General features: G+C 40.9%; 1 protein-coding gene across 6 annotated transcripts in view; it reads right to left on the bottom strand.

Annotated features, from left to right (window-relative positions):
* CUNH4orf51 (chromosome unknown C4orf51 homolog) overlaps positions 1-16,157 on the bottom strand; it is a 76,530-nt gene extending 60,373 nt beyond the window's left edge. For all 6 annotated transcript variants that reach the window (XM_073892318.1, XM_073892321.1, XM_073892320.1 and 3 more), the window contains exon 1: positions 15,517-16,157. In XM_073892318.1, coding sequence (XP_073748419.1) covers positions 15,517-15,749 — 233 coding nt within the window. In that variant the 5' untranslated portion in view covers positions 15,750-16,157. The remainder of the gene's footprint in view (positions 1-15,516) is intronic.
* Between the last annotated feature and the right edge of the window lie 438 nt (positions 16,158-16,595).

Raw genomic sequence — 16,595 nt, 5'->3', positions numbered from 1 at the left:
TGCTGTGACAGCTCACACCAGGAGTGAACGTGGGAACCCTGAGATGAGTGAGCCTTGTTCTCAGTCACCCTGCTCCCTCCGTTGCACACCCTGGGCAGCCAGTGGCTGTCGAGCTCCAGGCTCCGCAGTGAGAGGAGGACGGAGGAGGAGGAGGGCACCAGGTGATTAGGTGAGGGGGCGGTCTGCCAGCCTGGCCCTCCTTGAGTCCTCGACTATCCCACACGGGCAGCTTTCCTCTGGCAACAGTGGGAGGCAAACAAGGAGGGCCCTAAGAAAAGACAATGAAGACATTCACACCAAAGCCCGAGCAGTCTCCTTCCCCCAACAGAATGAATCTGGAAGGGCTGTACCAGGAGAAAAATGGTAGTCAGTCCCCGTCAGGCAACAGGTGTGGGGGGTGGGGGGAGGGGAAGGGCAGAAAGGCCACTGCCGGTGCATAGGGTAGGGGTGAAAAGCATGGGATCTCAGGGTAGAAGCCGCTCAGCTGACAGGCACGGGACTGTGTGGAAGAGACACAAGAACCAAGTTTCTGTTTGCGGGGGGTGGGGAGGCTTCATTCCAGGGTTTCTCCAGGTGGCTGAGGGGGAGGTGAGACTCCTTCCTGTTGGCCCCACTTCTGCACTTCCAAGGCTGCCTTGGAGCAGGGAGGTTCTCCCTGAGGCCTCCTCTACCTGGGAGAAGCTGGCCTGGCTGTGAAGGAGACTTGACTGGGGAGCTGTGAGTCTCTCCTGGGAAAGCAGGGGGCAGCTTGCCTGATTTGGCTGCTGTTTACCCCTTTCTTATTCCATCCCAGGGCCAGCCTCTCGCCCCTTTCTCAGGTAGACTAGAAAACTTGTGGAAAAGGCCTCTTCTGTTGGGACATGCCCTAACCCAACTGCTTCCACCCTCATTCTGGGGCCCCAGCCTCCAGGACCAATAAGCTTTGGAAATGACCCCAAAACGGGACCAGGGGCATATGGAAACAAGATTAGCAAAGCCTGGAAGCCACCAGACACCAACATTACCAAGAAATGGAAGGTAATTCCCCTGCTTTAGGCTCTACGGGTACCACTGACTCTTCTCTCTCCTCTCTCCATCTTATCCCCAGTCATGCTTGCCATATCATTATACTCCTGCACATGTATTGTCAGATTTGGGGTTTGCCTAGCTGTATCTCCTTCAGCCCACTGCAGATCTGGGGTGGGGGATGGAGGAGTGTGTATAACTGAAATCATGTATACATGCAACAGTGCCAGATGCTATTTATTTACTCCATGTTTAGAGTCTTACCATTTTAGGTGCTACAGCACAGGATTCTAAAGACTGCCATTGGAAACAAGTTTTTGAAAGGTTGCTTCTGTAAAAACTACATTCTGATTTTTAAGAGCACTTTGTAAACTCCCTTTTGGAAGACAAATGGCAAATAAGAAGCTGCCTGTATAAGAAATATGTTGGGGGGGAGGGAAGTCTACAATGGAAGGCCATAAAAACTATTGTCCAACACACAACATCGGGCATCTGGTTTATGTTGAGCCCTGTCCCAGGTGCTGGAGATACAGAAGCAAACAGGACAGACAGGTCTCTGCTCTCATGACGCTTATGTTCTAGAAAAGGAAAGAGAAAATAAACAAGTGAACTAATACAATAGTACATAAAAAGCAAGCAAGGCGCCAAGAGAGAAATTAAGAGGGAAAGAGCGTGAAGAAATTACTTTAAATATGGTGGGCTGGGAAGGCCCCTCTGAAGACGTGACATTTAAATTCACACCTGAAGAACACACCTCAGCAGAGCTGGGATAATTGCATTCCAACAAAAAGAACGTATGTGCAAAGGCCCTGAGGTAGGAAATGGCTTAGCATTTTCAAGTTACTAAAGGAAGCCAATGTAACTGGAATAGCAAGTAAGCAAAAGGGAGGAGCTATGCAATGAAACCGGAAAGATAGGCAGGGTCCCATTCATGCAAGACTTTATACAGGTTTTGGTAAGGAATTGGAATTTTATCGCAAGTATAATAGGAAACAGAGAAGTGATATCATCCTGTTTATGCTTTAAGCTCTCCATGTGTGAAGACACGACTTATAGGGTAGTCTGGTGAGTTCTTACTGCTTTTAGAAGCCTTCCAAGGTTTGGAGAAGGCTTCACAGAATAAAAGTGAGAGTAAAAGAATAGGTAAAAAAAGAAGGATGTTAAACATGGACACAAATACTCTTGAACTAACATGACAAACTATCTTCATGGTGCCCTCTTAAAATATTAATGTTCTCCTAAACACTGCCATCCTTATAAGAGGCTACATACCATACAAACAGTTCCCATTCCAGAGAACTGCTTCAGGGACTTGGAATTTGTTATAGGTGGCCAGGGACTATCCCAAGGAGATCTCACACATGTTGTCACATCTGGGCTTTGATGTGGTCATACTATATAAAACCTCTTCCCTAGTATATATTATGTCTCCTGGAAGGGCAAGAATCAAAGAGGCCAGTGTACCCTTTTGCAAGGGTACCTTGGGCACATCCTAGAGGGGTACGGGGGTAGGACACAGGTGTGGTGCTAAGAACAAGAGAAGGGAAAGAGAGAGCTGATGAGTGTGGCCCTATAGTCCGTCTTCCACCATGGAATAAATTGTTTCCACCAGAGAGAAGCTTTAGTTTAAAAAAAGATTTGCTAGTGTCTGCCTTAGAGTGTAAATGGAGAGAAAGTGGAATTGTTTAACAATTTCTGTGTGTTGTACTGCAGTTTTTTTTTTTTAACTTTTTATTTATTTATTCATGAGGGACAGAGAGGCAGAGGGAGAAGCAGGCTCCCAAGGAGCAGGGAGCCCGATGCGGGACTCGATCCCAGGACCCCGGGATCATGGGCTGAGCCAAAGGCAGCTGCTTAGCCATCTGAGCCACCCAGGCGCCCGTGTACTGCAGCTTTATAGTGCTTGATCCTTATCAGCCCACACATGTATAGGTGATTAGTTTTTAACAAAGAAGCCAAGAAGGAAAAGGACAGTCTCTTCAATAAATGGTGTTGGGAAAACTGGCAACCACACACAACAGAATAAAACTAGCCCACTCTCTTACACTAGACACAAAAATTACCTCAAAATGGATTAAAGACTTGAATGTAAAACCTGAAGCCATAAAACTCCTAGGTGAACACATAGGTGGTAAACTCCTTGACGTTGGTCCTAGTGATACTTCTTGGATCTGATTCCAAACGCAAGAGAAGCAAAAGCAAAAATAAACAAATGGGACCACATCAAACTTAAAAAGCTTCTGCACAATGAAGGAAACCATCAACAAAACAAAAAGACAGCCTACTGAATGGGAGAAGATATTTGCAAATGATATATCCGATAAGTGATTAATATCCAAAATATATAAAGAGCTCATGCAACTTAACAACAACAACAACAACAACAACAAAAACCCCCAAACAACCCAATTAAATAATGGGCAGAGGATCTGAATAGACATTTTCCAAAGAAGACATACGGATAACTAATATGTACATGAAAAGATGCTCAACATCACTAATCAGGGAAATGCAGATCAAAACCACAATGAGATATCACCTCACACCTGTTAGAATGGTCATCATCAAAAAAGACAAGAACAACAAGTGTTGGCAAGGATGTAGAGAAAAAGGAACACTTGTGCACTGTTAGTGGGAATGCAAACTGGTGCAGCCACTATGGAGACCAGTATGGATATTCTTCAAAAAATTAAAAATAGAACTACCATATGATCCAGCTATTCCACTTCTGGGTATTTATCTGAAGAATAATAAAAACACAAATTTGAAAAGATATATGCACACCTATGTCCACTGCAGCATTATTTATAATAGCCAAGATATGGAAACAACCTAAGTATCCATTGATGGATTATCCACTGAATGGATAAAGAAGATGTGGTATTTATATAGTGGATACTACTCAGCCATAACAGGCAGTGAAATCTTGCCATTTGTGACAATATGGATGTAAGTGAAATAAGTCCGATGGAGAAAAACAAATACAATATGATTTCAATTCTGTGTGGAATCTAAACAACAAAACAGACAAAGCAAAACAAAAACAAACTCATAGTTACAGAGAATAGACTGGTAATTACCAGAGGGGGAGAGAAATGGGGGTGGGCAAAATGAGTAAGGGGCCCAACTGTATGGTGATGGGAGATAAAACGAGGCATATGGTGGTGATCATATTGTAGTACATACAAATATCGAATTATAATGTTGTACACCTGAAACTTATATACTAGTTATATGCCAATTTTACTTCAATAAGAAAAAAAGATTTTAACTTTCAGGAGCTATTGCTTTGTTCTTCTTTGAACATGAGAGACGAGCACATGATGGGCCATAGGAGGGAAAGCCATAACCAAATCAAACACTTGGAAAGAAAACTAATAGTAATGCAAAAGGAAAACCACCTTAGTGTAGGTAGAACAAGTAAGACTGAATGAACTCTTTGAAAGGCAGTTGTGAAAAAAAATTTGAGAATACATTTCCTATGATGATCATAGATCACACTTAAGAACAGCCCACCTGATTTGCATATCTACGAAGGGATATATATCTACAAAGAGACAATCAACAGACCCATGTTCACTTGACTTAATGTTTTAACTCCTGTTAGTGGCTTCTAGCACAATTACACTTGATAATCCAAAAATTAAGCATGGAAACTGAAAAGCACTAGAAGAAGTTATAACAAGAAGAAGTTATTACTTGGCCAAATTAAGTAATTCTACCTTGATGCACTGCCACCTCTTAAGGAAGAGAGGAGTCATCAGTTAAGTTAAAATGACCATGGGAGGAGAGGGAAAGAGGCAACATGGGCCAAGTCCCTTAAGAAGTCCTCATCGTGGGGGCGCCTGGGTGGCTCAGTCAGTTAAGCGGCTGCCCTCAGCTCAGGTCATGATCCCAGGGTCCTGGGATCGAATCCCACGTTGAGCTCCCTGCTCAGCGGGGAGCATTTTTCTCTCTCTGCTCCTCCCTCCTGCTCTGCTCTCTCTTGTGATCTCTCTCTCTCAAATAAATAAATAAAATCTTAAAAAAAGAAGTCATCATCATGATATACACTGATGTCGTCTGTATTTTTCCTCCTACCAGTATTGTACCATAACAATAGTGCAGGAGGTAGGAAAATACAGTAATACTATCATGTAGGAAATGATTGCTTTTGCTGCTCATGTTACCACCCCTCAAGAACTTCCACCCATCCAGCTCTGGGACTGCTCAGCTACCAGCACTCACGGGCCGCCGGTGATTAGCCTGGTTCATCAGCATTCTGAAGGGTACAGATAGCAGCATAACTGCAATAGGCCTGGACTCTGTGCCACTCAGATCAGATGCACTGTCACCTTAACTTACTGCGAAGGACGTGATCAGGCTGTTTAATTCCCCGTGCCCTAGTTCAGACTTGTCTCCCAGCTATGCAGTGTGTTTTAATTTTCTGTTCATTACTGCAAAGGGGAAAAAGAAAGTCTTTCCTGATTTTAACAATAGCACAAATGGTTAGCTGCCCTGTCCTCTTGCCTCAACAAACCTTAGAAGAACACAGAAAACCCACCTCAATTGCACTATTCCGATAAAGCCAGATTTTATTAGGAAAGCCAGCGGAAAACTGACTGCCCCAGGCAGCGATGAAAAACTTTTGTATCCATTATCTAGGAAAACCCATAAGGCTGCACGATACTTCCTTTTACCGTCCACCCTCCCCACCCAACACATGCATACACATTAAACCTTTAAGTACAACAGCAAAACAAATGACCAGAATATTTTATAAAGTACTAAAAAGTCCTAATGTGAGATTTCAATCATGAGTCTTATTAAACCTTCGAAGATGGAACTCTCTAAGAGGTGGAAGTTATATGGGAAAAATCTATTGCGTTTCTTCCTCAAAATCAGCACGTGTGGTGGATGACCAGTTGTCCCCTTCCATAGTGTGCCGTTTTGTTACCAGGAAGTGGCTGCCCAGCCCAGGAACCCACTTCTGAATGCTCTGGAATCTAGGTGGAGCCTTGTGGCTACTTGTGCCGTTGGAATGTGGGCATGAGAGCCACGGGTCATTTCCAGGCTAAAGTGGTAGGAAAGCAGGTGTGCCTTCCCTACCCTTTATCCCGACGGAAGCAAAGGACTCTGGCACCCCAGGGGATGGTGTAACCCCAAGCTAAAGGACATCTGTGTCCCTGAATCATCATGTGGAATGTCTGCCTGCAAAACACCCACCTTGGCCTTTATATGAAGGAAAAAAATGAACTTTTATTGTGTTAAGCAACTAGAATTTAAGATTTGTATTATAGCAGCTAGTGTTATTCTAGTTTAATCAAAACAGGGTAGAGGTGGTTGTAGATTAGTAAATACAGTTTACTAGTTGGTGGTTTATAGCTTTGGTTTCTCTTGTTAGTTAGTTTTTTGATGTACCCAGTGAAGTTCAGATGACATTGCCTAAAACTCCAAACTCTGGCAGAAACAACATTCTGGGACTTGACTAATAAGGAGCAGGACATTTTGGCCCTGGAATAATTCATTTTTAAGAGTGACAGATCCAGGGGCGCCTGGGTGGCTCAGGCGTTGAGCATCTGCCTTCGGCTCAGGTCATGATCCCAGGGTCCTGGGATCGAGCCCCGCATCGGGCTCCCCGCTCAGCGGGAAGCCTGCTTCTCCCTCTCCCGCTCCTCCTGCTTGTGTTCCCTCTCTCTCTGTGAAATAAATAAATAAAATCTTAAAAAAAAAAAAAAAAAAAAGAGTGACAGATCCAGAGGGCAACACACTCGTTTTCTTGCTAAAGACACCTTGCCTTTACCAGGCATAATGGAAATGGATGGACTACAGTCAAGAACCTACACGTTACAAAGCCAGCAACCCTGGCAAAAAGGCTGTGCTCACAACTGACTTCGCATCCGTAGTCTCTCGGGAGCCAGCCCTGCAGACTGTGGGACTGAAGGCAGAATTTGGTGATGATATCCTGAAGCAAGTAGAGGAAACAAGTTAGGAGTTCATGGGTCTATAAGCCACAGCCTGTGGACTTAGAGGGATTTTCAGTTATCCTCTCATTTGACTTCGTAAACTTTTGCTTCTCCTCTCCTCTTTTCACACTCCCAACCACAGCCCCAAACTCCCATTAAATCAACCCGACTTGGACTTTTTCATCGTCCTTAGTGATTTGTTTGTTCCGTTTTGTCATAAAAGGGTAAAATGTTCAGCTTTTATACATGAAAAGCTCAAACACTGAGTTCATAATTGTTTTAACAGGATTTGTGAGTCTTTCTCTAGGGAGTTGTTTTCAGAATAAGCGAAGTGCTATGAACGGAACAAGAAATATCACAGTGAGTGTGTTGATTTCCCAGGAAAGTGTAGGACTGAATAGCAGAGGAGTAATTCAGGAACTTATAGATGCTGTGTCTATCCTTCAAAACACATCTCTATCTCGGTTTCCCCGAATCCAGATACGATACTCTTTTAAGGCAAGCAGGGTCTTGGTGGGAAGCGCTGTTATTTTGTATGGAATGGACAGTCCTCAATTTCTAGTGTGCAGCACATTGTTTCTGGCCTCTGATTAACGGGACAAGAGGGTCTCCCAGCTCCAGAGACCTGGAACTGTGTGCGTGAAGTAGGGGGAAGAGTGGAATTGATGTCAGCCTAGGGAGTCCCAAAATGCTCCCAGACATGCATTCAGCCAACAAACTAGCCCTAATCATCCCTGAGACAAGGGCTGCTAATCCACTCTGCTTCTTTCTTCTCCCAACCTACAACAGCAGATGAGTCAAGAGAGGATATTAATTTTAAAATGCAGATTTCTGAGCCTGATCCCAGTAATTAATTTTCAATAGATTTAGGGCAGGTGGTCCGATACAGATAGGCAGTGGACCAGTTTACTGACTTCTATAGAAATCTTCTTTGCTTCTCTTTATATTTTTTATCACCTAAGCAGACACACCCAAACACTATGACTTGGGCTATTTAATTTAAGTATATGGAATTATACAATATGTATTGCAGCTGGCTCACATTATGTTTGTGCTCAACATTATGTTTGTGACATTACTGGGTGTAACCACAGTTTGTTCATATTCATTGACATTGTATGAATATACCACTGTCTATCCATTCTGCTGTATAGTACTAATTCTACCTTTTGGCCTTTTAGAATTTTTACTATTATGAAAAATGCTTCAATGAACATACTTGCATATACATGTCTCTTGGTGCACATGTGAAATGCATTTCAGCTGTGCATACACTTAGAAGTGGAATTGCTAAGTTTTAGGGTACCCAGAGCATCAACTTTAGATGATAAGACAAACTGATTTTCTTTTCTTTCTTTTTTTTGAGTAGGCTCCACATCCAGTGTGAAGCCCAGTGTGGGGCTTGAACTCACAACCTGGAGATCAAGTCCTGAGCTGAGATCAAGAGTTGGAGAGTTGGACGCTTAACTGACTGAGTCACCCCAGTACCCCAAGACCAAACTGGTTTTCTAAAGAGTTATATCAATGTCCCTTCCCATCAGCTGTATATGAGAGATCTCCTTGTTCTACAACCTCACCAACACTTAGCATTGATGGTCTTTTTAATTTTAACCTTTCTGGAGGGTTGTTTACATGAGTAAGCTTGTTGGGGTTTTAATTTGTATTTCCTGATTATTTATGCAGTTAAGTACCTTTTGATACATTTATTCATCACTTGGATATCTTGGTTTGTGAATTTTGTTTTTTTTTTAAATCTCTTTCCCATTTTTCTAATGGGTTGTCTTTTTCCTACTAGTCTGTAGGACCTCTTTATACTCTATCATATTTACGAGCCCTCTGTCAGTCACTGAGTTAAAAATATCTTCATCCTCCTGTGTCTCACCTTTTCATACCTTTAATGTGTATTTTTTACCAGAACTTTTTAATTTTAAGGTAGTTCAATTTATCTAACTTCTTTGTGCTTAGTGGTTTCTGTGTTCTGTTGAAGAAATCTTTGCCAACCTCAAGATCATCAAGAAATTCTCTGTCATCTAATGGTTTTATTGTTTTGCCTTTCATACTTAGATCATTAATTCACCTGGAATTAATCTACCTAGAATTGAAAACATGGATTTTCTCTACTGCTCTGCCACCTTTTTCATAAATAAGTGTCCCTATATGCACAGGTCTGTTTCTGGGCTCCTTATTCTGTTCCATTGGTCTATTTGTCTATCCTTGTGCCATAATACCATCTTGCTTTAATTACTGAGGCTGTATAGGAAGTTTTGTTATCTGTAGCAATCCCTCTAACCTTGTTTTCTTTTGAGAGTGTCCTGACTATTTCCTGGCCTTGAATCATCTTGCCAAGTTCCACAAAAACACCTATTGGAATTGCGTTGAATCTATAGGTCAATTTGTGGAGAACTAATATTTTTACAATTTTCAATCTTCCAATCCAAGAACGTGGTTTATCTCTCCATTTACTTAGATCATTTTTATTTTCTCTCAGTAATGTTTTATAGTTTTCAGTGTGGAGATCTTGCACATCTTTGATTACATTTATTCCTAGAAATTTGACATACTTTAGCAATGTAAGTGGCATTTTTAAAAATTTTTTATTGTTATGTTAATCACCATACATTACATCATTAGTTTGTTTTTTTTTAAAGATTTTATTTATTTATTTAATTGACAGAGAGAGAGAGAGAGAGAGACAGCGAGAGAGGGAACACAAGCAGGGGGAGTGGGAGAAGGAAAAGCAGGCTTCCCTCGGAGCAGGGAGCCTGATGCGGGGCTGGATCCCAGGACCCTGGGATCACGACCTGAGCTGAAGGCAGTCGCTTAACCGAATGAGCCACCCAGGCGCCCCTACATCAGTTTTTTTTTTAATTTTTTATTGTTATGTTAATCACCATATATTACATCATTTGTTTTTGACGTAGTGTTCCATGATTCATTGTTTGTGCATAACACCCAGTGCTCCACGCAGAATGTGCCCTCCTTAATACCCATCACCAGGCTAACCCATCCCCCCACACCCCTCCCCTCTAGAACCTTCCGTTGGTTTTTCAGAGTCCATCATCTCTCATGGTTCGTCTCCCCCTCTGACTTATTCCCCTTCATTCTTCCCCTCCTTCCCCTGCTATCTTCTTCTTCTTCTTCTTCTTTTTTCTTAACATATATTGTGTTATTTGTTTCAGAAGTACAGATCTGTGATTCAACAGTCTTGCACAATTCACAGCGCTCACCATAGCACATACCCTCCCCACTGTCTATCACCCAGCCACCCCATCCCTCCCACCCCCCCACCACTCCAGCAACCCCCAGTTTGTTTCCTGAGATTAAGAATTCCTCATATCAGTGAGGTCATATGATACATGTGTTTCTCTGATTGACTTATTTCACTCAGCATAACACCCTCCAGTTCCATCCACGTCGTTGCAAATGGCAAGATCTCATTCCTTTTGATGGCTGCATAATATTCCATTGTGTATATATACCACCTCTTCTTTATCCATTCATCTGTCATTGGACATCTTGGCTCTTTCCACAGTTTGGCTATTGTGGACATTGCTGCTATAAACATTGGGGTGCACGTACCCCTTCGGATCCCTACATTTGTATCTTTGTGGTAAATACCCAGTAGTGCAATTGCTGGATCATATGGTAGCTCTATTTTCAACTGTTTGAGGAACCTCCATACTGTTTTCCAGAGCGGTTGCACCAGCTTGCATTCCCATAAGTGGCATTTTTTAAAAAAAATCATTTTAAAACTTACTTTTAGGCACTAATTTTCTTTTCTATTTCCTATTTTAATTTAAACAGTTACGACAATTCTGTATTGTTATCCTTTCCTTTGTCATAAAATTCATTTATACATTCCTTCAGTTTAAAAACATTTCTCCTCTCTGTTCCACCTGTATTAGTTTTATATGGCTGTTATAACAAACTAATGCTCCCTCTTTGTCTTGTGGCTTTCGGGAAGACCTGGCCTCATGCCTCTTTACTTCAGAAGCATGGTCCAATGTGCTGCTGCTTCTTCATAAAGGGATTTGTCTCTGTAAGAGACACCCTAGGGCAATGCTTGCTTTCTTATCTCAACCTTGGACTCCCATGTGGCCTCACTGTTGCTCAGGAGGAATACAAGCCCCCAGAAGATGAAAGCTGTGGTAACTCTGACTGGGCCTTGCAGAATAATCCTGAAGTATTTGGAAAGCAGTGATTTTCCTGAAGACCTATGGTCAGTCCTTAAAAATGTTCCACATGCTTTTGAAAAGAATGTATATTCTTCAGTTGGTGGGTTCACTACTCTAGATATGTCACCCAGGACAAGTGTCTTAATCATGTTCAAATGTGGTGTGTTTTTGCTGATTATTTGCTTGTTCCACCAGTGATTGAGAGACGTGGGTTAAAATGTTCAACTGTGATTGTGCATTTGCTTATTTCTCCTCTTAGCTCCTCCAGTGCTACCCTTCTTAAGTAAAAATTTAACTTGAAAATGCTTTTAGATTAACAGAATTATTGTGAAGAGAGTACAGAGTTCTCATATACTCCACACCCAGTTACCCCTATTATTAGCATCTTTCATTAGAATGGTATGTTTGTAACAATTAATGAACCAATATTGACACATTATTAACTAGAGTCCATACTTATTCAGATGTCCTCAGTATTTTCCCTAAGGTTCTTTTTCTGTTCCAGGATCCCATCTAGGATATGACATTACATTTAGTCATCATGTCTTCTTAGGCTTGTCCTAGTAGCGACAGTTTCTCAGACTTTCCTTGGTTTGATGACTTTGACAGTGTTAAGGATTATTGGTCAGGTATTTTGTAGAATGTCCCTCTATTGGGAATTATCTGATTTTTTTTCATGATTAGATGAGGGTAATGTATTTTGAGGGAGAAAACCACAGAGGTAAAATACTATTCTCATAGTAAGGGTGAAGACTTAAGTATGGCTTATCATGGTTGACATTCATTAAACTTGATCGGCCAGCTTGAAGTAATATTTGTCAGGCTTCCCCACTTTTCACTTTCTATATTCAATGGAAGAAAGTCACTATGCACAGCTCTCACTTAAGTGGTAGTGAGTTGTGCTCCACCTCTTTGAGTACAATGTAGCTACATGAATTATGAAAATGTTTTGCATGGGAGATGTGTCCTTTGTCCCTCATTAATGAATTTATTCAATCACTTATTTATAACACTATGGCTTGTGGTTATTTTATACTTTGGGCTATAATCCAATACTACTTTATTTTGTTGCTCAAATTTTCCAGCTTTAGTCATTGGGAGCTCTTTCAGATGGTTCCATCTTTGTTTTTTTATTTGTTTTGTTTTGTTGGACACTTTCTTACTTTCTGGCACTATAAGATACTCCAAACTCATCTTGTATATCTCTTGCTCCAGTCTGAGAATCAGCATTTCTCCAAGAAACTCTGATCCCATTACTGGAGAATAGTACCGGAAACTAAACTTTGGGTACTCGGTGTGCTTGCTCTCCCAAAGTATTGCTCCTCTCAGCTGATGTCCCATGCTGATATGGGCTGCACATAGGACTTTCCTCCAAACAGTAAGGAAGTACATGTGTGCATACTAATCTATGTATATACACAAACCAATAAATGTTTCTTTACATAACCATCTATATTTATATTAATATATAATGCATGAGTTCATGCTGTTGTATTCAATTCTAATCCATTACCACGTGGATCATTCTCACCTCTTAGTTTTGCTTTTCCAAAATATCATATAGTTGAATATGCAATATGTGATTGTCCGACCAGCTTCTTTCAGTTAGGGCTAGGGAGCTAAGATTCATCCATGTCTCTACTTAAAAAAAGAAAGGGCGGGGGCGGCTCCTGGCTGGCTCAGTCAATGGAGCATCCGACTCTTGATCTCGGGGTCATGAGCTGGGCCCCCACACTGGGCATTGGAGCCTACCCACTTAAAAAAAAAAAAATCCATCCATGTTTTTTTGTGGCTTAATACCTCATTTCCTTTTATTGCTGAATAATATTACACTGTATATATGTGACACAGTTGTTTGTTTGTTTGTTTTCAATTTATTCACCTGTTGAAGGACATTTTGTTTCCTTCCACTTTGGGGCAATTATGAATAAAGTGGCATTAACATTCATGTGCAGGTTTTTTTGCAGACATAAGTTTGCAAATCAGTTAGGTAAATATCTAGGAACATGCTGCGAGATCACCAGTAAGACTATGTTTAGTTTTGTAATTTTTTTTTAATGAAGTTTCCTGTTTGTTTCCTTCAAACACAAATGGCTTGTTTCCCTGCTGATTGTTTCCCTCACCAGACTATACGCTCCATGAAGACAAGGGCTGTGTATATGCTCCCAACACTGATGTAGCCCCGGCACCCATCCTAAAAGACCTTACATATAGTAGGATCTTAATAAATATATGATGAATGGATGAATGAATGAATGAATGATTTAATAAATAAACAAAGCATCAAGACTTAGAACTTTATACTGAGCCATATCCCTGTCTGAGAAATTCCAAAGTGCAACTCTTTTTTTTGATTGATGTACAGTTGATACACAATGTTACATTAGTTGCAGATGTCAAAATGTAGCTCTTATTTTAACTTTGGCAGATAAGTGGGATTGATAGACAGTCTAAGCTCTGTACCACACTCATCTCCCAGTGCGGGATCTTTCTTTTTGCATGCTGGTAAATTTTACATATTTGCTGTTAAAACTGACTCAGAACCAAATGATTAAGACTTTTCCCAAATTTCTTCTTTTCACTCTATGGGTATTCAATGTATGTGGTGAATAGGTAAGGTGAATAAAAGGTATTGTGTTTTGTACACCTTGATGTTTTCCCGACTTAACACATTTTAAATAATCGGTCGTTTTATATTTTATTCAATAATCCCCCTTTGGACCATTTTGGTTTTATAGCAGTGTAAAAATGTCTGCTTATAGCTTTACAAAATTTCAATCAGTTTTCGCCCAGAACTTAAGACATTTGCCTTGGGGCTAAAATTAACCAAGACAAAGATTAAAAACAAAAGCAAATTTAGAATACAATCAGTGTTTTCAAAATGAGCTAAATCTGCCCTTCATCTTCATTTATAACGCTGACTGGCTTCTTAACCTATAATAGAATAAGCTGTAGTTGTGCCAAGATTATATTTACTTTTCTGAGGTCCCAAAAAACAGACAGATCTCGCAAGCTTTGGGTCTCCTATGGTTTGCAATGTCACAAGGGGCATTGGTTGGAAGGATGCACCTAATGATCACAATCTAAATAGGACACAAATTTATATTTCTGGACATTTTCACCAGATGTCATATTTCTGCACTTTTTTTTAGTGATTAAACATTTTTTTCTACTCTGGTGAGTGGATCTGTTTGGATACCAGATTTCAAACACTATTTTCAGGGAGGACCCTGGCAGCGCTTAAAGATTCCCCCTAATTGGCCAAAATGTACTTCAAAATTCATGGAATTTGCAAAGGGATTTCCAAAATTAACTGAAGTGTCAACATACTTGAGAGCCATTAAAAATGCAGAGACTATAGTTTGTTGGAATAAACTAGACAAGGCATCCAATAGAAAAGTCATTCTGAGATATTTCAGCTTTAAGCACCGTTTTGATGATTTGGAAAGACCTGGAAGGCAATATAATTAATAATTATTAGGGCATTATTTGAGTTATTACTCACATCTCAAGTTGGAGCCAAAAATCCAATTGATTTTCAAATAAATTTCCAGAATTTGGACAAAGATATTAGACAATTAATATCCAGAGGGACATATTTCATAACAGGTCCTCATATTTTTCCACATTTCTACTTACGCTTTCACTGAGCTATTTGTGGTTCTCTGATAATGCTTGGGATTAAACACTTCTTTGCCTTTGTGCATATTCTCTAGTCCATGCACTGTGCTTTTCCTTTCCCCACCTAAGCCAGCTCAGAGGAAACCTGCTTTACTGAATCTTTCCAGAAACACAATACACCACCCCCCTCCCCGCCACAGACACTGATAAAATCTCCTTCGTTTGCGACTACTTATTTCTATAGTTTCAGTTACCATACTAAACGAATTAATTTTTTTCTGTGGGCCTATTAGAAGACTTAGCTTAAAGTGAACACCCAGAAAATGTCCTTCAGGCCCTCACCGCTTGCCTTTACTGATAGACAACACAAGGTGGGGAAAGAGGAGGATTTAGTCCACTTTCTTCCGGCTCTGAGGGAATTTTTCAACTTCTGAAAGTGGAAAAACTAGACCAGAAACAAAGAGAAATTCTAAGGAGCACCTCTTTGCCGAGCAGACAATACAAAATACCTACAATTTAATCAAATACTCACATTTTTATCTTTAGAAGAGTAGGTAGTTATATATAATGTTAGGACTAAAAGAGAATATAATCATAATTTCAGCTGGTAACTGACATTTAGCTCTTCTTCCCACTGACATTTACACAGGAAAATATACAGAGTTAAAGTCTATGAAGTCTCTCAGGGTCCACAATACCCTCTTCCTCTTAAGAGCATTCTTGTCTATTTATAGTGACACATCCAGGTGCAAATTACAAAGAAATCTTACTGGTTACACTCAGGCCGATGCTGTCCTGCTTTAAAAGAAAATCGGCTGCTCGTGGACTTATCCAATTGTTTTTTCCAGTAACTGCCTGTGTATGTTGTTACAGAAGAGTCCGACCATCTTGTTTCCTTCTGCCAGGATGCTCCAGCCTTGCGTCTGATCAGATCGAACTCTCGAGAGGTGAGAGGGCTAAGGGGCAGAACGATCTGTGGAGTCAAGTAGAAGAAGTGTGACATAGCTATGGATGGCCTGCTCCGGATGCCAACTTTTCAAGCCCTCTGCATAATGGACAATTAATTTCCTTTTGGTTGCAAGAGGTAATTGACTGGGCTCACCAAACTTTGTAATTCTGACTCTCACAGAATGCAGAAGTTTAAGTCTCTTGAAGTTGCCAAGCAACAGATCACAGAATTCCACAAATACTAGCCCCTCCCCCCAAAAAATTTTAACTAGAAAATGTGTAAGGTATGTAAGTTTCTGGCCTTTGTTCTGAGCAACATACGGCTACAAGTGATGGCAAGAAAGCAGGTGGCTACTGCTTTTATAAATAAAACAGTGAATCCTAATGATGCTGGTTTAAGAGGTGGGAACAAGAGATAAAAGAACAGTGCCAAGCATTCATTTCTTCTGAAGACTGGGCTCCAAGGGTCTGGAAGCAAAACGAACCGTTTGTGATGTCAGCAAGAGCAAGTGACTCAAACAGTTTCTCATATGTCATAGAGCAATGGTGCTTGAGCTGGCTGCACAAGAAAGTCATCCCAGGAGCTGTTAAAATCAGCAGAAGCTCAGACCTCACCCACACCCCCAGGCCACCCCCATAGATTCTGATTTAACTGGTCTGGAGTAGGGCCCAGGCACTGGTATATTTTAAAAGCCGACTCCTGGAGAATTCTAAAGACAGCCAGGGTTCAGAATTAAGGTCGTTGAAATATCACTGTGAGCCTTTTTTAGGCTGAGGGATGATAGTATTCAATCTTCCATTCACATGATTTCCTCCATCCCTCACTAATAAATACTCTAAATCTGTGTCATTTTTTTGCCTGTCCTTCTCTGCAATAACCAACAATTCGCTGACAAATCAA

This window comes from Callorhinus ursinus, unplaced genomic scaffold, assembly GCF_003265705.2.
Source record: "Callorhinus ursinus isolate GAN/ISIS: 27379988/994484 unplaced genomic scaffold, GSC_fseal_2.0 scaffold4, whole genome shotgun sequence".
NCBI lineage: Eukaryota > Metazoa > Chordata > Mammalia > Carnivora > Otariidae > Callorhinus > Callorhinus ursinus.
This window is presented reverse-complemented; position numbering and strand designations above follow the sequence as displayed.